Here is a 26,526-nt window from a genome sequence, read left to right as displayed (position 1 = left end):
GTCCAGCTGTTTGATTGGGTTAGTAAGAAAGTGAGTGGTTAAAGCGTTGCTTTAAATATTTGGTTGACATGCCTCTCTATCAATTGTATCAAATCTGTTGGGTATCAAATCGCAATAGATCAGTCATTCTTTGATGATAGTCACATGGAAATTAATTTGGCTAAAGATGATATAAGTGAAGCTTTTCCATTTGAAGAAAGTATCATCACTCAACAGCAAATGTGGAGCGACAATAAATATCTTAGAATTGCCCCAGGAGAAACTAATGTACCACAGAGCTTACAATTTGACGAGTGCTCAGAGGAATTCTCCTTGTCCATCTTGGACAATTCAGAATATTCAGAGAGAATTTACATGTGACTCCATTCGTGATGGCAATGAGCGAGCTCAAACGATCTGACAGATGCAGTGTTACTCCATACCATCTCCTTTATGTTGCAGTGAAGATAATGCGATTGAGAGCGAGAGACTTTTGACAGTGGCTTTCAAATACATAGATAAAGATACAAAAATGACCTGCAAGCAAGTTCAATCCAAAGAAACAATTTGGCCTTCCTAAGGACAATTCCAAACTCAATCTACTACTGAGCTCAACATAAGCGTGATCTATTCGCCATGATTAAATAGCTCGGTAAACCTACAATATTCTCGACTCTGAGTGCCAATGAAATTCTGTGCTTGCTTCAGCTATTGTACAAGTTACAGAATGAGGGGAGCAATATTAGTGAGGTGATGTGAGCAACATGGACTTCCAGCAGAAGGCGATGCTAGTGAATGAAGATGCTGTAATTTGCGCAATGTACTTCAAGAAGATTGTGGATGTAATTATGAACATATTGCACTCAAAATGTTAAAGGCCGTTTGGTCAATTTTACGTGGTCAACTTTTTCAAGCACATAAAATTTCAACATCATGGTAGTCCATACATGCACATTTTGCTGTGGCTAAATAATGCTTACAAAGGTCCTTTGAGAAAGAACAAAGCAGACGCCATTGCAATGATCAAGAAGTTAGCATCTGTCTCTGCTAGCGAGGCTTCGGGAAGCATCAAGTTTCAAACTCACAAACATATATTCATGTGTTATAAGACAATAACACCGGATAAATGACAGATGTGTCAATTTGAAGCACCTTTCATGCCTTGTTGCTAAAGAAATATATTAGTGCCCAGGCTTTAAACATTCAGGCGCAAAGTAAAAGGCAGTGCTCATTACAAGAAGATGTGGCAAAATCTAGAGGATAACGATTATGTCGGCATTGATGCCTTCTTCAGATTAAATAATGTAAATTTCTATGACTATTATTTGGATGTTCTAAGAGCTAGCATAAATCCGCCCAAGGTATTTCATCAACCGAGTGAGAAGTGGCACAATCCATTCGACCTGTTTGTTTGTAACATTTTGAAATCAAGCACCGACATCCAATTCATTATGGAGGAATACTTTTGCCCTGCATATGTCATTGAGTACGTGAACAAGATGAATCGAGGGATCAGCAATTTACAGTGACAGATCATTATGATCATGAATGAGCACCCAGAGTTCGACAACAGCGTTGATATCAACAACATTCGAGCCTCATACCACCTCGCTAAGATTGAAGGCACCTCCGTAGCCAGGTGGGAAGGAGCAGCAGCAGTGTGTAGCACATGCTTCTCGATTAGACCGGGGTTCGAGCCCATCACCACCAAATACGGAGGATGCGGAAAGGTCAGGGAATGACCACCGCATATCCCAGAGCAATATGGCCTTAGTTGCTAATGCTCCTAAAAACCAAATACGTAAATACATAATGTAGCTAAGATTGAAAATTTAGCTTGCAAGAAGACGGTGAGATACATGCAATCAAACATCAATCTTGTAGTTGTGCTGCTCGCAAGGCAAACCGCTGGTCAGACAGCCGGTGTTTGGCCCGTTGGTGATATATTTACAGTGGAGTACTTGTTACCCAAATGCCGACTTATACTTACACAAGTTGTGTATATATATATATATATATATATATATATATATATCTCGTTGAACAAGAACCACACAATCTGTGCCAAAGAAATCACTTTCCTCTCATACAGCTTTTGCAATCATGATGCACAATTTGCAAGGTGTCACATTTTATAAAGTGGTTTATGAGTATGAAAAGGTGCATGTACAGCAGCAGGTTTATGTTGCTCTGTTGCGCATAACTGACATCAGTGGACTTTACATCTCACTGACAGGTGACGAGATTCTACTATGGGCTGAGAAACACTACATCCACCATCGATCTACAACATGAGTTTGCCAGGCTTGCGGCTAATTGTCTACAAACAAGACAGGACAGCTTGCTCAAATTCATACACAATAGGAAGGAACTCTCAGTTCTCTCACTGAACTGCTAAAGCCTACAGGTGCACCATGCTGCCCTCACTGACACTGTTACACAGCAATGCCAAATCTTGCTGCTATCTGAGACTTGGTTAGAAAATAATGAGAGTGTCAGCATCCTGAATTTCGATTGCATGGTTCAGTTCAAGCGAGAAACCAAATGGACAGCTGGAGTCGCAATATATCACAACAAGATGGACAAGGTACATATTGTTACGCCATACTTAGATGTCATCTATCGACAAATGACTGGTTAGATAGCCAGTGTTTGGCCGATTGGCGATATATATGTTTAGCATAGTGCTTGTTATCCAAATGCCAAGTGATATTTACACAGGTTGTTTATATTTCTCATAACAGTGATATACAGGATATAATTGACTTCATTCATTTCATCTTGCCGCCGTACTCAATTCAAGGTGCATCACTGTTAAAGAAAGATTTACATAAAATACCCATGATTATGAGTGGAGATTTCAACGTTAACTTTGGACTGGAAGAAACTAAACTGTTAATTACTTTCCTGCAAGAAATGTTTGATCTCACAAATAAGAACTAATCCCTCAATTTCCACTACAAGATCAGGTACATCAATCGATGCTGTTTTTAAGAGATTTTTACATACATTGCAGTTGTAAGTATACGTCTGTTATGTCAGTTATCATAAATCAATTATATCTTGTCTTCCATCTGAAATTCACTAATTTCAGCTGGAAGACAGGACAATTAGTGAAAATTTGTGAATGATGAATAAAATATTTACAATACAAAAGCTCTTATTTTCTAACTATGATATACAAATCAAAATACCTAAAAGAAATATGAAGATTAGTAACATTAATGGAAATGACATTTCCGTTCTGGCAACCTTAATGTAAATAATGTCAAATGATATCATTTCTTCATCGCAAAATTGTAACAAATTTGTTTTACTACAGTCAGAAATTTAGTAGGTGCAGCCAAAGATGTTTTTACAGCAAAAAAAAAATCCCTTCCCATCTAACCATTCACTCCAAAAGTTTGTCCAGTTGAATTTATTTAATATACCAACTTCCACAACAACAGATGGAAATAGATGTGTGCAACTTTCCTCAATTTGAGTTTATGCCCCCTCAGGTTTGTAATCTGAGCAAGAGTAAGAATCCCATCAACATTGAACTTGCTCAGACCATTGAAGGCTTTATACACCTCATTCACATTACCTTGCAGGTGCTTAGTCTCCAGATGCTGCAATTTGCAGAACTTAAGCCTTTCTTGGTAAGAGAACCCCTTTGTTCCCCTCACCAATCTTGTTGCCCTTCTCTGTACTCGTTATAGCAACTCTATATCTTCCTAAAATGAGGCCTTCAAACCTGTAAACACCATTCAAGGTGTAGCTTGACCATTGCCTTATACAATGGGATAATCACCTCCTTATCCCTGCTAGCAAACTTCCTAGCAGGGATAAGGAAGTTTTTCATTCTCCACTACCACACAGTTGGTACATTTCTCTGGGGTTACTGCTACCCATATGCAGTACTTTGCATTTGTCAATGTTAAACTTCAGTTGCCACTTCTCAGCCCATCTGCCCAGCTTTTCTGGATCCTGTTGCAGTAGCATACTGTCATTGCTTTCATTAACAACCCTGCCAACCTCTGTCATTTGCAAGCTTCGACACTAAGCCTGATATACCTTCATCAATATCATTGATAAATATACAAAACAACAGTGGACCCAATGCCGCACCCTGTGGGACTCCACTAATAACATTGGTCCACAAAGAGCAGTATCCATTGATTACTACTCTGTCTTCTCTTACTCAACCATCCTTCTATCCATTGTAGCAACTTACCCTTGATGCCATACTGCATTAAGTATAATCTCCAATTTGTATAGTTGTCGTCCATATACAATAGTATGAAAAGCTTTCCTGAAATCCAAGTATATAATATCAAAATTTTTTGCATCCAGTTTCTTTGTGACCACATCGTAGTATCCAATCAAATTTGTCAGACAAGACTTAACAAACCCATGCTGTGTCCGAACTATTACTGCTGTCTTGTTTAGGTGATCCTGTGTCACCTCTTTAACCAGTGACTCCATTATTTTTCCTGGAACAGAAGTTAAACTTAAACGTCTGTAATTACTTGTGTCACTTTTTGATCCCCCTTTATGAATTGGGGAAACATTTTCACATCTCCAGTCTCCGTGGGGCCTTCCCTGAATCGAATCCAAGGGTGCCCTCATAATCATGGCTTAGGGCCTACCTGCTTCTTTTGCTACCTCATTTAATATAACTGGATAGATCCCATCCACCCCATATGCCTTTCTTATATTTAACTTCAACAATTTATCTTCCGTGTTGCTGTCAGTTATTATAAAATCATTTAGCTCCTTGTTACAGTTTAATAAGCTTCTGTTCTCCACTTCCCTACAGAATTCCTGTGGATGTTGATGCAAAATATTCGTTTAGTATGTCAGCTACCTGAGCAGGATCATCAACAGTCGAACCATCAATATCATGTGGACCAATCTGATCACCCCCTTCTTTCTAGAGTTTACATAAGTAAAGAACTCTTCGCTGTTTTTTTTGCATCCTTTGCCAAAGATTTCTCATAGTCTACCTTTGCTTGCCTAACCCCTTTGTGACTTGATTACAGACTAGCTTATGTCTACCATAGGTTTCTGTGTCACCTGATAATTTATATGCATCCCACACATTTTTCTTCTCTGCCACAAGTCTCATTAGTTCATCTGACACCCATTTAGGCCTAAACCTCGAACAGTATTTCTTAGTTGGTATGAAAAGTCTTGTAGCTTCCGAGATTAATTCCTTGAATGCTTCCTATTTAGAATTTGCTGTTGGTAACATCATCATTTGGTTTCACTGTATATAGAATTTAAAAACTGTCTGAGACCACTGTAGTCACCTTTACAAAAACCCTTCCCTTTACCCCTGATGGTAATTACATCTTTAAGTAAATTCCACATCAGTACACTGTAATCACTGCCACCTAGTGGTTCCTTTATCTACAAATTCTTAATGCATGAGTAATCACTGCTGATAATTAGATCATTGTATTACTCCCTCTGGTTGCCTCTTAAATATGCTGCTGTAGAAAACAATCATCCAATAAATCCACAAATGTGGTGCTAGTTTGCGAGTAACCAGCTCACAAGTTCCAGTCAAAATCCTCCATTATGAGACATTCTGATTAACTGGCCTGCTCTATTTCTCTGTACGCTTCTTCTTTGTATCATCATAGTCATTAGGCCACAATACACTCCTCTTATAATACACTCCTATCCTCATTTCTGCTTTCCTTGTGCTTACATCACAGCAAACTGACTCAACATTGTACTGTCTGCCAATGTCAACTGGATGCACTGTTTTAGTTTTTTTATGTGTTTCTTTTATGCGAAAGTTACAAAACAAGGTTACGGTTATATGTAGAATGGTCAGTCACTTCCTAGCAGTGGTTCAGAGGGTTTCTGTATTGCACATTCATGCATTTTTCCATAACAAAGGGACATCTTCAGCTAAATCATCTGAGGAGTCATCTTATTTTTGGCAAACAGCTGATCACATGAACAGTGCTTAGTTATTGAAGTGATATGACTGTTTCACATTGATATACAAAATGACATAATAGTGGAGATCCCCCCCCCATGCAAGTTGAGCAGAATCAGCATGATCTTCCTAGTACTTTCAAATCTTTAAATTTTTTCCCTTCTGCTTTTATTGCATAGTGAATTATTTGTCTTCTACTTTATGGTCAATGCTATGTATCATCCATGATGCAGTCCAAAATTAAAATTTTTTCTAGTTTCTTAATATATATTAGATGCTGCAGGCTTGTTACAACCTACAGTTATTTTTAATTGTCATTGAAACATTTGGATAATATCTTCATGCAGACCTTCATCAACCTACACCTTGAAAAGGCATTTTACGCTGCTTGGTATCATTATTATAATTATTCTACTTGGTATCATTATTATAATGGGTCTCTACCATTTAGGACTAAGGGACAGTTACCTGAAATAATTCAAAATTTCTTACAACTGCATTCTTTTCAGGTCCAATATGAAAACATGCTCCCTACATCTCACATTCGGGAGGAAGGTATACCACAGCATTCAATATTTAGTTGAACACTATTTGCATTTCAAGTTAGCAACATGACACGGGATATCCCAAGAACTTTTGAAGCTTACATGAATGTGGACGCCTTACCATTTCATACTTTGAGACTGACTGGAAACTGTCCATCTCAAAGTATGAACACCATTGAATGGCAGCTCTAACTCTTCTGTGAAGTCCAGTTATCGACTATCAGAAAAGAAATGCACTGCCACTCACTTCTGCAAGCTACATGCTCTCCATCCTGATCTTGAACTATAAATAAAGAAAACTCCAGTCCCACTTGTTAATACTGTTAGATTTCTTGGACTAATATTAGACAGCAAGCTAAACTTTAAAGCTCACATCACTCATTTCAGAACTAGTTGTCTAAAGCATTTGAATATACTTTCATCAGTCTTGTCCATTTTACTATTTTACCTTGTTATGCCTCTACAAGTCTCTAATCCATTTGTGCCTAGATTATGGTTCTCCAGTATACCACTGTGCTAGGATAAGCACATTAGAACAACTAAACATCAACCAGCACAGTGCTTTGAGGACAGGCCTGGGAGTTTTCAAGACTTCTCCAATCCAAAACCTTTACATTGAAACACATGATCCTCCATTACAACTTTACAGAAAAACATTGCTCTCTCAAAATGCTGCTAAGCGCTGAAGTCTTAAATAGGTGGAACAGTACCAGGGTATGTCTGCCAGTGGCAAATGTTGAAGATGTTGTAGAGCAGATATCATCTTTTAAGGGCACAAAAAAAAAAAAAAAAAAAAAAAGGTGATATTGTTGTACACGTTGGCACTAATAATATTAAGAGTAGGAGACCGGTGGAATTACTTAACAAGTACAGGTCAATGTTGAAAAAAAGCCATGAGTTAGGGTTGAATTTGAAAGCGCTGCAATTCTGCCCAGACACAATAGGTGGGAGTATATGATGAGAGCCTTGTCAATCAATCCAGCCCTGGAGAGATTGTGCACAATTTTTTTTCTCAACCTGGTCTGTGCTTGTTAACAGGAGAGACTGCTTCTACAGGGATGGAATACACTTAAATAGAAAGGGTGCAAGAATATTTGCTGATGCTGTCGAGGCAGTGTTAGGTGGGTTGGAAAATTGTTAGCTTAGGGTATACACAAATAGATTAACTAGCTGCTACCATAGGTGAAAGTGATTCTTGCACTTCTATTGGAATGAGCAACAGCCTGGAAAACAAGGTGCAGAAGATTTCAGGGACTGCTGGAAGTCATTGCAGAACAAGTAAAAACGTGGGCTGTGTTAGGGTAGCTAAGAATAGGAATAGGTGCCTGTATACTTACACGTACAGCAATGCTGGGAGTTTGGTAAATAAATTTGATGAATTTGAGGTGTTGGTAAAAATATGAAAGGCAGATATTGTTGGGATATCAGAGACGTGGTGTCATACAGATGTAAGGAATGCAGAACTGAAATTTGGAGAGTACAATGTGTACAGGGAGGTTAGACAGGATAGGAAGGAAGGAGGGGTTATGTTATTAGTTAAGAAACACATAAAAATCCAAGGAAGTACAGCCTGTCGACATCGCTGGACACTGCAGTGTCGAATCAGTTCGGTGTGACATAAGCACTGAGAAAGCAAAATTGAGAGTAGGAGTGTGTTACAAGCCTAATAACTCTGATGAGTATAATAAACAGCTGTACTGAGAAGTAGAGTGGACCAGTAATTCAGAGTGTCTTATAATGGGGGATTTTAATTTCCCAGATATTGATTGGAATTTGTGGGTTGGTCACTCACACACTAGCAAGACTTTTATGGATTTATTGGATGATTTTTTTCTACAGCATCATGTTCGGGAGACAACTGGAGGGAGTAATACGCTGATGGAACTGATATTCGGGTGACATTCAAGTCAAGTAGACCCAATCTCGGCGATGTCCGGACGGTCTGTGACAGCCAAATCCTCTGCTTGCACCTTCATGATGGTAATTAGTAATGATAATTAGTAATCATGAGGGACTGTTAATAATCCTGGGTATAACTCCATGCACAAGCACATTGTGGGTGACCATCCAGGTATGAATCAACGTATGCAGGGATCGAGGTGTGGCGCCCACACCACATGGTTGATTAGACCGAGGTTCGAGCCCGTGATCACCAAATCCCGTGGATGCGGAAAGGTCAAGGAATGACCACCGCATATCCCCGAAGCAATATGGCCTTAGTTGCTAATCCTCCTAAAAACCAAACAACAACAACACCACATGGAGAAATGCCGCCCCTCTGTGTTACCAGGCAGTACTAGGTGGTAGATGACTCATCAACCAGTGCAATAACAGTTGGAGGCTTGAAGTGGTGGAACCCATATGTAGTCACCAGAGCTAAGTTCCAGTCAGCCCTTCCCCATCTCTTCCATCATGCAGTATGATTGATGACTTTTGAGATTATCATGAACATCGTGGCGTGATCCAATCTTCCTTACATTTCGAGGGTACATCTCTAAAACTGTGTTTGCAGACCGGCCGCTAGTTAGTACACTGGACCGAACCTATTGGTAATCCTTTAGGAAGCTTCTGGATCAGCTAGTGTGTAATCTTGCTACCTCTACTCTGCCAGATAGTGAATGGAGGGAGTCCGAGTAGTGTGTATGCAGGAGGCATTGACGAGGCCACGTTATGTCAAGGATCTGGGTATATTCTTACCACATGTATGCCATATCCAAAAATTTCAATACTTCATACAGCATGTCCCTCCAATTCTTCTTACTATTGAATACACCATGAATTGTCAAACTAATAGAATAAGCTTATCTGCGAAAAGATCTACACCTACCAAACACTTCCTAGTTCATTTCACGAATATACGTTGTCTCAATTCTAATCTCAACGATGTCCATTTCCACTTACATTCTGCCAAACCCCATGTACTTTTTCTGACAGAATCTCAGTTATTGGTTAATTCAACAACTGCTCATCTCAGTTGCCCAAATTATTCACTGTATGATTCCTTTTGCCTCAAAGGTGGTACTTGTGTATATGTCCATTCCGATATTCCCTGTCAGAATTGATAATTTGGATTCTTCTCTCTTCGATCTTCTCTGACTTAAAAAATCTCTCTACCTCACTGGGTAAAATTCATCTGTTGTCTCTACCGTTCTCCCAACTCCACTAATCACTTGGAGCTCTTTGACTTTCTCCCTTTGTAACTTGACTTTCCCCAGTCCAACTTTCCTAACAGTGAGGTAATTTTCCTTGGTGATTTTAATGTTCACAACTTCAGCTGGCTTCTGTTTTCTAGTCACACCGACCCAGCTGGTCGAGATGCTGAGGCTTTTGCAATTACTTATGACCTTGCACAGATTGTTCATTTACCTACGAGAATACCAGACAATCCTAACCATATAGCCAACACGCTTGATCTTTTTCTCACAAACAACGCTTTAAGTACAGGGTCGAAGTGAATGGTCCTTTATGTACCTCAGATCACAACTTGGTGATTGTCTATTCTCCAATGAAGCCTTTATCTTGTGGCTATTCCCAACCTCGTATTGTTTGGCATTACAAGAATGCAAAATGGGATGACCTGCGAGATTTCTTTTCTTCTTTTCCTTGGTCGGATTACTGTTTCTAAACTTCTGATGTCAATGTTTGCTCAGATCGTGTCAGTGAAATTATTCTTGCAGGAATGGAATCCTTTATTCCACACTCCACTTTAAAATCTCGTCCTTTATCAAAACTTGGTTTTCCAATAAATGTGCTAAGGCTGTTCAAGAGAAGAATGTTGCATATTGTAATTGGTTTGTTTCCAATTCTTCAGTTTCATTTTCTGCCCACACCAAAGCTCGCAGCAATTGTAAAGCAGTTATTAATCAGTCCAAACTAGATTTTGAACAGGCCAAAATTAGAAAACTTGCTTCTTACCCTAATGGTAGCCGAGCATTCTGGTCTCTTGCCAAAGCTATTGGCCAAAACTTTTGCCCATCTCTGCTCCCACCTCTGTCAAAACCAGATGGTTCTGTTGTCACTTCAGCCAAGGATAAAGCTGACCTGCTAGCATCCCATTTTTCTTCCAACTCGTATATTGATGATCTTGGTAAAACACCTCCCACCGTTCCCAACATACTCCATTTAATGCCTCCTGTGGACTTCCATCAAAAAGATGTCAAAAGGATTTTGACGAATCTTGATACTAAGAAGGTTCCAGGTCCTGATGGTATTTCTCCACTTGTTCTCAAAACCGTTGCTCCTGAACTTACTCCAGTGCTTTGCTTCCTTATTTCACTTTCATATTCCAAAGGTGTTTTTCCTTCTGCTTGGAAATTTGCTCATATCCAGCCAGTTCCCAGAAAAAGGCTGACAAATCCCTACCCTCCAGTATTGGTCCCATTACAATTATTTCTACTCTTTCTAAAGGGGGCACCTCCATAGCCAGGTGGGCAGGAGCAGCAGTGCGTAGCACATGCTTCTTGATTAGACCGGGGTTCGAGCCCACGAGCTACCAAATACGGAGGTTGCGGAAAGGTCAGGGAATGACCACTGCATATCCCCGGAGCAATATGGTCTTAGTTGCTAATGCTCTTAAAAACCAAATAACAACAGCAACAAATCTTTCTAAAGTAATGGAGAAATCAATTAACCGCCAAATCTTAAACTACCTAGAAACCTTCCGTCTGATCAACAATTGCCAGTATGGATTCCATCAGTGTCGATCCACTGGTGATATTCTGGCTTATGTTACCCATTTATGGACTAATTGAATGGAAAAGTTTGGTGAAACACATGCAGTTACTCTTGACATCTCAAAGGCTTCTGATCATGTTTGGCATAAATGTCTTCTAAACAAGCTTCCATCTTATGGTTTGCCAACTATTTTTTTTTTTTTAAATTGGTTATCCAGTTTTCTCTCTGATCGCTCACTGAGGATGATGGTAGATGGCTCTCTGTCTTCTAACTTCTCCACTGGTGCTGGTTTCTCCCAAGGTTCAGTTCTCTCCCCCCCCCCTCTTTTCCTCTTGTATAATAATGATGTTCTTCCATTGACTGGAAATCCTATTCATAGTTTAGAAATCCTATCCATAGCACATTGCATTCCACTTTCCATTTTGAGAAACCTTGCCCTGCTCTTAACAGCTTCAGCTTCTCGAAAATCTGCTACCAATTCCTTAAATGCTGATCTTCAGGTAATTCTCCAGTGGAGCAAAGACAACTTAGTTGATTTCAGTCTTTCTAAAACTCAGCCTTGTCTTATATCTCACAAAAAAAGGATTCTTCTGCTCCTATGCTTATCCTGGGGACACTCTGATTTCTAGGCAAAATGATATCTCTTTTGGGGATTATCCTGACTTTTAATCTCTCTCTCTTGGCACAAGCACATTACAAATATTGCTTCCCCTGCATCTAAAAAACTTTATCTCTTTTGCTCTCTGTGTTACTTTTCTTCCAAACTACTGTTCATTCTGTACAAATAGCAAATCTGCCCTACCATGGAATATTGTTCCCACATCTGTGGCAGTGCCCCCAAAACCTCTCTCTCAGGCCTTTATATTCCATTCAGAAGATGGCAGTTAGGTTAATTAATGACTCCTCTCTAATGGAGTCTCTCCACTCTCTGTCTCATAGACTTACTGTTTCTGCTGCATGTGTTTTTTCTATATATACTTCCATGGGCACTGTTCTTCTGAATTGGCTTCTGTAATTTCTGCTCTCTCCTTCAAAATAGTCCGAACACATGCTGCCACCAGCCAACATCCATTTAATGTCCAACTTAAAACTCACAGAACTAACTTTTCATCTTCCTTGTTTATTCATTTAACTGCCATTTTCTAGAACAATCTTCCTTCATACGTATTACCTGAAAATTACAGTCTACAGAAGTTAAAGTCTAATGTCAACAAATATATTCTTTTGTTTTCTCAACCTCCAACCCAAGCACAGTACTAAGTACTAATACCTCTCGTGTTTGGGGTTTTCATAAAAAAAAAAAAAAACAAACAAACCAGTAGTGATTCTTCATGTGTTAAGAATCTGCAGATAAGGGAACCGCTAGGTGGGAGTGATCAGTGTGGAGTTGTGGGATTTACTCAAAGAGATAACTACCAACGGGGGTAAAGGGAAGGGTTTTTCCTTTTGTAAAGATGACTATGGTGGTCTGAGACAGTATTTAAATTCTATATGGTGGGACCAACTGATGCTGTTGGCAACAGCAAATTCAAAATAGGAAGCATTCTAAGAGTTAATCTTGGAAGCTACTAGGCTTTTATTTCCAACTAAGAAATATTTTTCAAGATTTTGGCACAGTAGGCTATGACAGATATAAGCTGGTCTGTAACTGAGTCACAAAGGTGGTTAGCCAGTCAAAGGCAGATTATGAGAAATCTTTGGCAAAGGATGCAAAGAGTTCTTTACTTATGTAAAGAGTTCTTTACACTTAGTGCAAAGAGTTCTTTACTTATGTAAACTCTAGAAGGAAGGGGATGAATCAGATTGGTCCACTTGATATCAATGGTTCAACTGCTGATATCCTGTCAGACGCTACTTACGATCCTTCATTTTCTGATTGTTTGTCCCTTACATTCAACCATCCAGTCAAACACTTTTCAGTCACTCTCCATGTTGAACGTATTACCTGATTTATCTCATTTCTTAGGAAATTAAGCAAATATTGAAGAAATTTTATTATATCTAAAATGTATACGCCTTATACAGAAGCATTTAATTTAAACTCTCTTACAATATGCTTATTATGAATTAACTATGAAGAGACACAATTTGGCCTTAGAAGCCCTTGTGTCGTTAAACCGAACAAAAACAACATCAACTGTTTATGATCTTTCTCAGGTAGATAACAAACTAACTGAGTATTTTGCATCTACATTTACACATGAGGAGTTATTCAGGGAGGGAAATGCCAGAGGTGAATTAAACTCTGGCAGTGGGCTAGATGATTTTCTAATAACTGAGAGGAAAGTGGAGGAGAAATTGTTGAAGGTAAACATAAGAAAGGCCCCTAGGGTAGATGGGATCTATCCAGTTATATTAAAGGAGGCAGCAAAGGAAGTATGCAAAACCCTAGCCATAATTATGAAACTTCTTTGGACTCAGGGGGGGAGGTACACAGACTGGAGAAGTGCAAATGTAACCACAATTCACAAAGAAGGATCAAAGGGTGACACAAGTAATTACACATCTTTTAGTTTAAATTCTGTTCCAGGGAAATTAATGGAGGCACTGGTTAAAGAAGCACTGCTGGTTCATCTAGACAAGACTTCAGTTATAGCTCAGACACAGCATGGGTTTGTTAAGGGAAAGTCTTGTCTAATGAATTTGATTGGATACTATGATGTAGTCACAAAGTAACTGGATGCAAAGAATAATTTTGATATCGTATATTTGAATCTTAGAAATGATTTTGATACTGCTGAAAATGGAAGACTGCTGCACAAATTGAAGCATGTGGCATTGGAGGCAAATTGCTGCATTTTTTTTTTTTTTTTTTTTTTTTCCCATTAGTTTTTGGTGCATCGGCTTCTGTGGCCATAATGCACCTCCCAAAGTTTTTGCATTTTACACTGATCCAAGCCTGAGGAAGGATTCAAACCCGCGACCTTTGGGTTGCCAGGCAGGCACTTTACCCACCTGGCTAGCCTGGTCAGCTTGACACATGTAAAGTACTGCATATGGGAAGCAGTAACCCCAGAGTAACTTATTAACTGTGTGGTACTACAATGACAGCAGTAGAGAATGAAAAGGACCTCTGGGTAATTGTGCAGTCAGATATGAAGTTTCTGAGCACTGCAAACTGTCTGCAAGAGTAGTGCATGGTGTCTTGTCAGTGATAGAGAGGAATTTTTCTAGAAGGGATAAGGAGGAGATTAACCCCTCGTATAAGGCAATGGTCAGGCCACACCTTGAAAACTGTATACAGGTCTGGAGGCCTCAGTTTAAGAAGGATGTACAGAGAAGTAACAAGATTAGTGAATGGAAGAAAAGGTTGTTCTTATGAAAGGCTTAAGTTTTGCAAATTACAGTGTGTGGAGACTAGGCACTTGTGAGGTAATCTGATTGAGGTGTATAAAGCCTTGAATGGTTTGAGCAGGCATAATGCTGATGGGATTCTTCCTGTTGCTCAGACTGAGAGGGAATAAATTTAAATTGAGGGAAAGGCAGTTGTAAGATAGATGTGCAGAAGTTCGCCTTTAGCCAATGGGCAGTTGATTGCTGGAACAAACTTCCATCTGTCATTGTAGAAGTTGATAGCTTAAATAGATTCAAGGCAGAACTAGACAAAACATTTGGATTGAATAGATGGGTGAAATTAGGTTTTTTTTTGGCTGATTCTGTTATAAGCTTTCTTTCTTGCATCATATTCCTTTACTAATGCTAATGTCTCCCGTTGCATCTTAGGAGTATCTGTGTAATACCAGTTGAATTCCTTTTATGAGAGTGTCACATGAAAACAGGCCTGCGTTGATCAGACAAAAATACTTCTTCATAATTGGATTGTTGATCTAAGTGACATATCTCAGGACACAACTCTTCCTGTACCACCTGTTTACATTTCATGCCTTTCGTGATGACCACTTTCTCTCCAATGGGGGAAGGATGTTTTATCTGCTTCCAGTATCAGTTGCATGCAGCCCATTCTAATCTCAGCTGCACTGCTTGTGCAATATACACTGATGGATCGAAAACTGACAATGCGATAGGTGCAGCAGCAGTTTTCCCTTCATTTACAGTTATAGTCTCGATACCAGCCACATGCAGTATCTTCACTGCTGAGCTGTATGCCCTAAAGCTAGCACTTGGCCAGATTGTTGAATGTTCCATTTCACCTGCCCTAATTTATACTGGCTCTTTCAGTGCAGTCTTTGCCATAAGGGAGAATTTCTGTTCATGTCATCCTACACTGAATAACTATTCACTATCAGTTACTCTCCTGCAGTGAGTCCAATCAATCAAGAACATTTTGGAATTCTGGGAAATGTGACTGCTGATCTTGCCACTAAACAACCTCTTACCACATTCTCATAGCACTTTCAAGTTCCTTATACAGATTACAAGCCTGTAATTGACAAGGCCTGCTATGAAAACTGCTCAGAGACCTGGAAAAGTAATACCAATAACAAACTTTACGAAATAAAACAAGATCCAGAGTTGTGGCTCTCTAGTTTCAGACGAATCAGATGAAAAGAATTGGTATTAGCAAGACCTGAGAATTGACTGTACTCATCTTACATACCCCCTTTTTTTTTTTTTTTTATTGGGAGAAGATCCACCCCAGTGCACATCCTGTCACACCTAACTTGCAGTCTGCTACTTTCTTGTAGACTGTGCTCTTTATTTATCCCTCTGTTCTGGTATCTTTTAGTCATTCAGCAAATTGAACGAAGCCCAGATTTTATCTCATTTTCATGGAAATCATGCCAGCATAGAAGAACTCTTAACATAAAGCTTGCTGGCCTATATGTATGTATATAATTCAGTTGTTTCAAGATATATGAAATAAATTATGAACTGAACTGACAGAATTTGGCTTCAGTAGTCCTTAGGTCTTTAAACTTAATACCAACAACAACAACATTCAGATCGTCCTGTACAGCAGCTTGTGCGTGATCGTGTAGCAATTCCTCTAGCTGATGTCCAGCTCAATAGGCATTTTGTTAATTATTGAGACATATTGGTCACTTGTATTACTTTGAATGTTATTTTGTTTCTATTGCTATATATTACAAAGTGTGGTACCACTTAATCCATTATAAATATGGACCAGTAGTATTTTCATTCCTAATAGCAAGTAATTTATCTACTGGTACCAGGAATCTCATTATCATTTGGCTCTTCTTCATGTGATTAAATTTTCATCAGTTGTTTCTATCCTCCATATTTGGACAGCTGGCTTTTTGGTTAGTTATGGCTTGTTGAAGATTGAAAACAGTATTTCAGCTAGAATGTTGCATACATTGTATGCATGTTGTGTGTATATGTGCATGGCACTACAAATGTGGGATCCATTACAATTTTATGTACTTTGTCTCAGTCAGTAGACGGAAATTTATTTTCTTATGTTTGAAATTGTTCCTGCCAAATGAACTATGTATAGTTACTTTCTGTTTATTTTTTTTTGTGCATGACAAATTTAACAGTGTTGTAATGAACTTTCAGGAACTTCAAGCTACAGTTGAAGAGGAAGAAGCAAACTTACAGTATGTGAACACAACAGGAGAGCAGCTACTGCAAACAGATGCAGAAGTTTCATGGTTAGAAAGTCTTGAAAGGCAGCTTCAGCAAGTGAATATCCTTTGGGGTAAGGTGTGTTCCTTATTGGAAGAAAGACAAGAATATCTTGAAAGAACTATTAATCAACTTAATCAATTTCAGGTATGTGAAAACTCATGTTAATATAATTATAGATAAAAAAAAGCACTTGATAAATACCAAATATAAACTGTTTGAGGAAAATAATGGTCAGTTTAAATAAATATATTCATTAGGGCAGGGGGGGGGGATTCTTAGGTAAATTTCTTTGAAGAATAGCCTCAGAGTACAAATCAGAGTTGAATGTATCCGATTAATATTGGTTCTAAAATGTATCATGTTTTACTCAATAATTGGACAAAGTTATACAATTAGCCTGTACAGATAGAATGTGTGCAGTGGGACATAAAATAATATTACTTATCTGTTTTGGTAGTTGTAAATGACATTGTAGTTATTCTATAATGAGTAATTATAACATTATATGTAAAGTACACCATTATAGGTCACAGATGTTTTCTTATCAAACCTGAGCCAGGTGTACACATGGCTAATAGAATTTATAAATGTTTAGATAGTATTGTGTGAATGGAATGGTGCCATTTGTAAGATGGGCATGACAGTCCATCTGGTTGATCAGAATTCTTCATTATCAAAAAAAAAAAAAAAAAAACACAACAAATCGTGGAATTTGTTGCTGCTTTATATGTTTACTTTCAAGATTATTTGTGTCTTATAGCAAACACACTTCCATATTAAGACTTTGCTTACAGAGAAACTAATTTGTGGTAAAATATTAAACAAGGACAAAGAGAATGACTTGATTACATAATCATGTCATTCTGTGTACATGTACTTTGTCAATAAGGGGGATGTTGCATTGTTATTAATTCCTCTAGGTTTTGATTTCATGGCCTTTTATATTAGGGAGTATTGTAAATGCTTATTTCTTTCTTTACAGTTTGTTGTGTAGTGTAATAAAATATCACAGTGTAAACTTTTAAATGATAGAGCAGAAATAATTGAATTAAAAAGTAGATAGTAGTTCATAATGCATATTTTATTATAATACACCACTACATGAGGTGCAAAATACACTGGTGTTCAAAGAAAAGTGCATCCTCTAGCACTTTCTTTCATCTAGCAATTTCACATTTCTAACCTTTTTTGCGATTGTATGTTACATTTATGATTAGTATCACAAATAGAAATATAAACAAAAGATATTTATTAATAGTTAAGGCAAAGCTAACTAGTATTTGACAGGTGCCCTCAAAATATTCCAAAATGAGCATTTGCAACCTTTATACAACAGTTTTGGTAAACACGGCAATTATGGCTGAAACGTTATCAGAAACTCTGTTTGCTTCAGTTTATCATTTTAAATGGAAAACAAAATGAAAAGTTCACCAGGTACAAACTAATATTTAGTTGAACTGCCTCTGGCCCTGATGGCAGCAGCACACCGTTGAGGCATTGACAAAATCAATTTCTGAAGATAATCAACTGATAGTTTGTGGTTCCAAACACGAATTATGTCTTCCTCAAGTTCATGAAGGGTCTTTGGTTTCTTTCTGGCAACTGCAGATTCCACATGATCCCAACAGTTCTGTATAGCAGAAGTGGCCTACTTAATTTGTGATGTGATCTACTTTTTTCCTTCAAAATGTGCCGTGATCTACCATCTCAAAAATTACATTGCACAAGGTACACAAATCGAGGGATGACTGTATATTTAAAGTTCGTCGTGATTGACCAAAATTAAATCTGCGATTGACTCGTTGGCCACCCTGCTCTATAGGATTCAGGTCCTGGCTGTTTCTTGCCCATCTAAGAGTTGTAATGGACCATTCTTCTAACCATTTTTTTCACTCACCTGTAACAAATATAAAGACATTACTGTCGAACCTCTAATGTAGAAATGAAGCTAAAGTGCCTACTTACACTTTTTGCTCGATGACAAGGAGAAGAGTCATCCTGAAAGATGCAGTTACTTGGCAGGTTGAAATGGTCTCTAATGATTGGCAGCAGTTTGCCTTCCAATATAGCCAGGTATCCATTGGCATTTACGGAACCTTTTATAAACTGCAGGTGACCTACTCCGCGATACGAAATGCACCCCCATATCATTTGGCTGGTAGGGAATTTCACTTTAGACACCATACAGTCTGAATGGTATTCTTCCCCATGTCTGCGGCGAATCATTTGTCTCCCATCAGAACCATGCAGGTTTAATTTTTTCTCATCCGAGAAAAAAAACTGACTTCCACTGCTCAGGGGTCCATTTGACATGCTCCTTACAAGTCCATTTTTGAAGAGGCATCTTCTAACTGTTACTGCACTTGCTACCACTCCTGTATGTTCTTCCCATTCTCTTTTCAGCTCAGACGAAGAAGCTTTACGGTTTTTAAGGCATAAGCACTTAAGTGCGGTCCTGTTTTTTGGCATAGAGACTCGTTTGCATCCGGTTCCTTTTTTCCTATAAGCAGAACCAGTATTCTTGAGCTTAGAAAGAAATTTATTAACTGTCGACTGATTACAAGACACTATAAGCAATATGACAGGAAGAACATCCTTCCTGACATAAAGCAACAATAGCACTCTTTCTTTGTGGCGTCAACTGCAAGTAACTCGCCATCCTGACACAAGCAAGGAATGACTAACTCTTGCAGAGCGTGCTTATATAGCTGAAAGTAATATACAGTAAGACAAACTATTATGAGTAGTAATAATTCCTTTTCAAATGTTCATTTCCACTTGCAGTCTGCCAAACCTCATGTATTTTTTCTGACAGAATCTCAGTTATCGCTTGATTCAACTACTGCTCATCTCGGTTGTCCAATTTATTTGCTATATGATTCTTTTTTGCCTCAAAGGTGGTACTTGTGCATATGTTGGTTCCGATATTCTCTGTCAGAGACTTGGTAATTTGGAATCTCCTCTTGTTGTTGTTGTTTGGGGTTTAATGGTGCAAGAGCAGCTTTGGCCATATTGCTCCAATTCAAGTTTTGTTATTTCCTATTTAAGGAATCTCCTCTTAAAATCTCTCTTCCTCATTCTGTCAAATTCATCTGTTGTCTCTACCATTCTCCCAACTCCACTAATCACTTGGGGCTCTTTGACTTGGGACTCTTTGCAACATGACTTTCTCCTGCCCAACTTTCCTAACAGTGAGGTAATTTTCCTTGGTGATTTTAATGTTCACAACTCCAGCTGGCTTCCTTTTTCTAATCACACAGACCCAGCTGATCATGATGCCGAGGCTTTTGCAATTACTAATGACCTTGCACATATTGTTTATTTACCTACAAGAATACTGGACAATCCTAACCATACAGCCAACACAGTTGATCTTTTTCTTACAAACAACCTTTGTAAGTACACGGTCAAAGTGAGTGGTCCTTTAAGCACCTCAGATCACAACTTGGTGATTGTGTCTTCTGCAGTGGAGCCTTTATCTCATGGCTATTCCTATCCTCGTGTTGTTTGGCATTACAAGAAATATGGGATGACCTGCGAGATTTCTTTTCCTTGGTCAGATTACTGTTTCAAAACTTCTGATGTCAGTGTTTGCTTAGGCTGTGTCAGTGAAATTATTCTTGTAGGAATGGAATCCTTTACTCCACACTCCACTTTAAAATCTCGGCCTTTATCTAAACCTTGGTTTTCCAATAAATATGCTAAGGCTGTTCGAGAGAAGAATGTTGCATATTGTAATTGGCTTGTTTCCAATTCTGCAGTTTCATTTTCTGCCTGCACCAAAACTCACAACAATTGTAAAGCAGTTATTAATCAGTCCAAACTAGATTTTGAACAGGCTAAAATTAGAAAACTTGCTTCTTACCCTAATGGTAGCCGAGCATTCTGGTCTCTTGCCAAAGCTATTGGCCACAACTTTTGCCCATCTCTGCTCCCACCTCTGTCAAAACCAGATGGTTCTGTTGTCACTTTAGCCAAGGATAAAGCTGACCTGATAGCATCCCATTTTTCTTCCAACTCGTATATTGATGATCTTGGTAAAATACCTCCCTCCATTCTCAATGTGCTCCATTCAATGCCTCCTGTGGTCTTCTGTCAAAAGGATGTCAGAAGGATTTTGACAAATCTTGATGCTAAGAAAGTTCCAGGCCCTGATGGTATTTCTCCACTTGTTCTCAAACTCTGTGCTCCTGAACTTACTGCTGTTTTTTGCTGCCTTATTTCACTTTCATATTCCAAAGGTGTTTTTCCTTTGCTTGGAAATTTGCTCATATCCAGCCAGTTCCTAAAAAAATGGTGACAAATCCCTCCCATCCAATATTGGTTCCATTTCAATTACTTCTACTCTTTCTAAAGTAATGGAGAAATCAATTAACCGCCAACTCTTAAACTACCTAGAAGCCTTCTGTCTGATCAATGATCGCCAGTATGGATTCCATCAGTGTCGATCCACTGGTTTGTGTTACTCATTATTCTGGTTTCTGGTTTGTGTTACTCATTTATGGACATTTAATGGAAAAGTTCAGTCAAACACACAAGCAGTTGCTCTTGACATCTCAAAGGCTTTCGATTGCCTTTTACATAAAGGTCTTCTAAACAAGCTTCCAGTTATGGTTTGCGAACTGTTTTTTGTAATTGGTCATCCAGTTTTCTCTCTGATTGCTCACTGAGGGTGATGGTAGATGGCTCTCTGTCTTCTAACTTCTCCACTAATGCTGGTGTCCCCAAAGGTTCAGTTCTTTCTCCCACTCTTTTTCTCTTGTATATGAATGACCTTCTTCCATTGACTGGAAATCCTATCCATAGTTTTGCCGATGATAGTACATTGCATTCCACTTTCCATTTTGAGAAACCTTGCCCTGCTCAATCAGATTCAACTTCTCAAATATCTGCTACCAGTTCCTTTAATGCCAATCTCCAGGTAATTTCCCAGTGGGGCAAAGACAACTTAGTTGATCAATCGTTCTAAAACTCTGTCTTTTCTTATATCGCAAAAAGGATTCTTCTGCTGTATGCTTATCTTTGGTGACTCTCCAATTTCTAGGCAAGTTGATATATCTCTTTTGGAGATTACCGTGACTTCTAATCTCTCTCTTGGCATGAGCACATTACAAATATTGTTTCCCTGCATCTAAAAAACTTGGTTTTCTCTTTCACTCTTGGTGTTGCTGTTCACTCTGCACAAATTGCAATTCTGCCCTGCCATGGAATACTTTTCCCACAGCTGGGGTGGTGTCCCCAAAACCTGTCTCAAGCTTCTATATTCAATTCAGAAGATGGCAGTTAGGTTAATTAATGACTCATCTCTAACAGAGTCTCTCCACTCGCTGTCTCATAGACATACTGTTTCTGCTGCATGCCTTTTCTACAGCTACTTCCATGGGCACTGTTCTTCTGAGTTAGCTTCTCTAATTCTCGCTCTCTCTTTCAAAAGAGTTTGAACACTTGATTGCACCAGCCAACATCCATTTGTTGTCCAACTTCAATCTCACAGAACCAACTTTTCATCTATTTTGTTTATTCATTCAGCTGCCGTTTTCTGGAACAACGTTGCTTCTTACATATTTCCTGAAAATTACAGTCTACAGAAGTTAAAGTCTAATGTCAACAAATATCTTCTTTTGTCTTCTCAACTGAAGCATGGTACTAAGTACTATAGGTTCTAATACCTTTCGTCTTTGGGGTTTTTTCATTAAAAAAAAAAGAGGAAGGAATTTAAGTTAACTTTAGCTGACAAGAAGTCTGCTAAAGTTAAAAATTTAATACGTGAATCTTAAATTCATTTTCTCTACACTTTGTTGTGACTCCGAACATCAGGTTCATAATCAAAATGAGTGGCTAGCTTGATTGAGATGTCTACAAATGAAGGATAAAATTTGTTTATTTTGGAAAGTTTAAAACATTGTGCTGGAGCATCTTAGGTACTGATTTTTTATATGCCTTGTAAACTTACTTTCCGATGACTCCCATGCTTATAAATGCTGTTTTTCTTTGATATTTTCCCACTTTTCTGCTGTCTTGCCTTTGAAGACATGATAATTTTTATGTCTCTTTTTATTTTAGGAAGAAGTAGATGGTCTATCAAGTTGGATGCAGGAAGTAGACGTTTTCTTACGTGCAGAAGATGCTGCTCTTGGAGATTTGGGCACATTGGAAGCACAACTTGAACAGAGTAATGTATGTCAGCAATATTGTAAATTTTGGATAGATTTTGATATGATTAGAAATTCACTGGCCTTGGGTATAAATAAATCTTAGTTGTGATAATAAGTAAACATTTATTTGGGCATGAATCTCTAATTTCTACAGAGATTCAGCATATTATATTTGGCTATATAGGTAGTTCTCGACTTTACGAGTTAATTTGTTCCTAGCTCGTAAAGCAGGAATTTATTTCCCATAGACCAATGTTAAAAATTGGGGTTACGTTATTAACAATGAAATTAGTTAGTTAATTAGTTTGTTTAAACAATAATTTATTTATCCAAAGAAATGAAGACATAGCTTGTAAAATCAAGCAAATTATAATAATAGAGAAATTATTTATGATGTACAGAATGTTTATTCTTCATCATCGACTAAAAATGCACACTCGTTGGTCACTTATTATTGGCTCAGCACTCATTGGGTTTTTGCACAAAGGTCGTCTTCTTAAGAAATGTTTCAAGAGGCGTTTATTTCCAAGATAATCTTCTCTTTTCTTTAAAAAATTTCAATAGCATGCATAAGCAGTTTATTACAGAAAGCAGATATTGCAACACGATTTGTGCCGAATAACAAGTTTACTTGAAGTAAACTTGCTACAAGTTAAAGTAGTTTAATGAAGAGAAGATTCTGAAAATTTATTTGTTTTTTATATGATTGAAGAATTCAGTAAAGGGCAAACATATTTCACCATCATAATATAAAAAACCACACAATTCCAGCTATCGGGATTTTGGCAAATGCAAGAATCTAGTTTACTACCTGTTTATAATCGCTTGCAGTAACAGAAAAGCCCAATAAACTAGAAAGTGCAAATTGTTTTTATTGTTTTATGGTCGTGACTTCGAGAATTTTGCTGCAGAAAAATATCACAAAGTCGTTCAAAATTGGTTCTTATAACATATGATAATGATGAAAGTGTAGTGCGTTTAATGATTTGAATTGGTAACTAATACAATTTACACAATAAAAATGACATTTTCGGGAATTATATAGCGAAAATTTCAACTTCCAAGTTTGTGGAATGAATTACCAAAAGACAATGTGTTATTTGGTTCACAATACGATGGTAACAGATTAATATCGTAAAGCGCGGTACACTGTATTGTATAACTATGCACGTGGTTTGAAATTCGGTATTTATGAATGTTTAACATTCATTTTTTGCAATTAATGTTCATATATATTTTGAAAATATATAAATATATTTCATATATAAAATATGAAAATAATTTTCATATTTTGTTGATACTTGATACTTTGAAAAAAAACAACAACAAAAAAAAAACAAACTCGTAAACCCTGGAACTCATAAAACGAAAACTCGTAAAGCGAGAACTGCCTGTATTTTTATTCTTATTAATAACATTACCCAACAAATTTAACTTTTTTTTCAATAAATGAACAAAATCAACTGATTTTGACTAAATTGCATGTGCTGAAAATGAAAATGACAGTAGAAAGTTTAGCACATCACGTTTTCATGTTATGGCTTCATGCTCTTTTTCCAAAAATTGTGAATTTTTCTTTTCTAAATGCACCTGACTATTTTTCTTGTGAATTAATTGCTTGAAATAGAAAAGATGACCAGTAAACATTCCAAATTCATAAAAAGTAACATATTTAAACTTTATAAACACCTATTTGGATTTAAATAGGCAATTTACCCACAAAAGTGGAGGCAAAAATCAGAAATCGTACTATTTACAGTTATTTTTTCTTCTTTTGAGCAGAATGGTCCTCACATCAGAAATCAGCAATACTCACCCATCATTGCTGGATTCCATCGTCCTTGATACCTCTGCTTCATAGTGTGGATATCTTGGTGGAATCGTTTCCCCCCGCTCGTCATTGACAGATCCCAAGGTGTCCGGAAAGAAGTCCAGGTGTGAATGTAGGAAGAGTATCTTCGGCTTCATTCGGCATCCTAACTTTTGATAGTTATGTAAAAATTCTTCTATAAACTCTTTATGGTGCTCTACTTAATTACTTGATTGGATATTATGGTGTGGTTACAGAGGTACTGGATACAAAAAATAATTTTGATATCATATACTTGGATTTCAGGAAAGCTTTTAACACTGTTTCGCATGGAAGACTACTGTACAAATTGGAGCAGAATGATATTAAGGGTAAGTTGCTACAAGGGATAAAAGGATGGTTGAGTGGGAGAAGACAGAGGGTGGTAATCAATGGGTGCTGCTCTTCCTTGACTAATGTTATTAGTGGAGTCCCACAGGGTTTGGTGTTGGGTCCACTGTTGTTTTGTATATTTATCAATAATATTGATGAAGGTGTATCAGGCTTAATGTCAAAGTTTGCAGATGATACAAAGGTTGGCAGGGTTGTTAATGACAGTAATGGCAGTGTGCTACTGCAACAGGATCTAGAAAATTTCGGCAGATGGACTGAGAAGTGGCAACTGGAGTTTAACATTGACAAATGCAAAGTACTGCATATGGTACTACACTTAAGATGGTAGAAAATGAAAAAGACCTGGGAATAATTGTGCAGTCAGATATGAAGTTTTCTGAGCAATGCAGACAGGCTGCCAGGGTAGGTCATGGGGTTTTGTCAATGATATATAGCAGGGGTGGCCAACGAGTCGATCACGATCTACCAGTTGATTGCGGATTTAATTTCGGTCGATCACGACGAATTTTAAATACACAGTCATCCCTCGATTTGTGCACCTTGTGCAATGTAATTTTTGAGATGGTAGATTGCAGCACATTTTAAAGGGAAAAAGTAGGTCACATCACAAATTAAGTAGACCACTCCTGATATACGGGAATTTTGCTAGCAAGGAAAAGGAGGTGATTGTCCCTCTATATAAGAGAATGGTCAGGCCATGCCTTGAGTACTGCATACAGGTATGGAGGCCTCATTTTAGGAAGGCTGTAGATTTGCTTGAGCGTGTACAGAGAAGGGCAACAAGATTGGTGAGAGGAATGAAGGGATCCTCTTATGAAGAGAGGTTAAGTTCTGCAAATTGCAGCGGCTGGAGACTAGGCACTTGCGAAGTGATCTGATTGAGGTGTATAAGACAAATGGGTTGATCACGCTGAATTCTGATGGGATTGAAAGTGATAAATAAACAAATAAGTTCGCCTTGTTCAGATTACAAATCTAAGGAGGCATAAATTGAAATTCAGGAAAGACAGATGTAGAATAGATGTGTGGAAATTTACCTTTAGCTAGCGGGTGGTTAATTGCTGGAACAAACTTCCATCTGTCGTTGTGGAAGTTGATAGGTTAAATAAATTTAAGGAAGAACTGGACAGACATTTAGAGGGAATTGTTTTGTAAAAATTTTTTTTTTTTTTTTTTTTGGCTGATGCTGTATAAGCTCATACGCTTGCTTTCCTGCATCACATGTCACTACTACTATTACTACTTTTTTATTCCATAAAAACCTGCTAACAACAGCTCTGAAGGATTTCCATGCAGGTTATTCAGACATCAGTGGAGTTAAAATTTAGATTCAAAGATTTCATCCTTTAAAGGCCGTCCAATTTGTGGGCCTATGAATACACTCCTTCAACTTTGCATCACAAATTTTTTTGGAAACTGGCTTTTTAAGTACAGCAATACCTCGCTCAACATGGCTTCAAACACTGGTTTCACTTTAACACA

The 26,526-nt window shown here is 37.9% G+C and overlaps 1 protein-coding gene across 4 annotated transcripts in view; it reads left to right on the top strand.

The window, feature by feature from the left end:
* The window catches only part of Dys (Dystrophin), a 932,899-nt gene that overhangs the window by 338,745 nt on the left and 567,628 nt on the right, over positions 1-26,526 (top strand). For all 4 annotated transcript variants that reach the window (XM_090379791.1, XM_090379790.1, XM_090379788.1 and 1 more), the window contains exons 22-23: positions 16,615-16,830; positions 22,750-22,863. In XM_090379791.1, coding sequence (XP_090235917.1) covers positions 16,615-16,830; positions 22,750-22,863 — 330 coding nt within the window. The remainder of the gene's footprint in view (positions 1-16,614; positions 16,831-22,749; positions 22,864-26,526) is intronic.

The sequence above is a fragment of the Mastigoproctus giganteus genome, chromosome 8, assembly GCF_048544385.1.
Source record: "Mastigoproctus giganteus isolate SK-2022 chromosome 8, ASM4854438v1, whole genome shotgun sequence".
In the NCBI taxonomy this organism is placed as follows: Eukaryota; Metazoa; Arthropoda; class Arachnida; order Uropygi; family Thelyphonidae; genus Mastigoproctus; species Mastigoproctus giganteus.
This window is presented reverse-complemented; position numbering and strand designations above follow the sequence as displayed.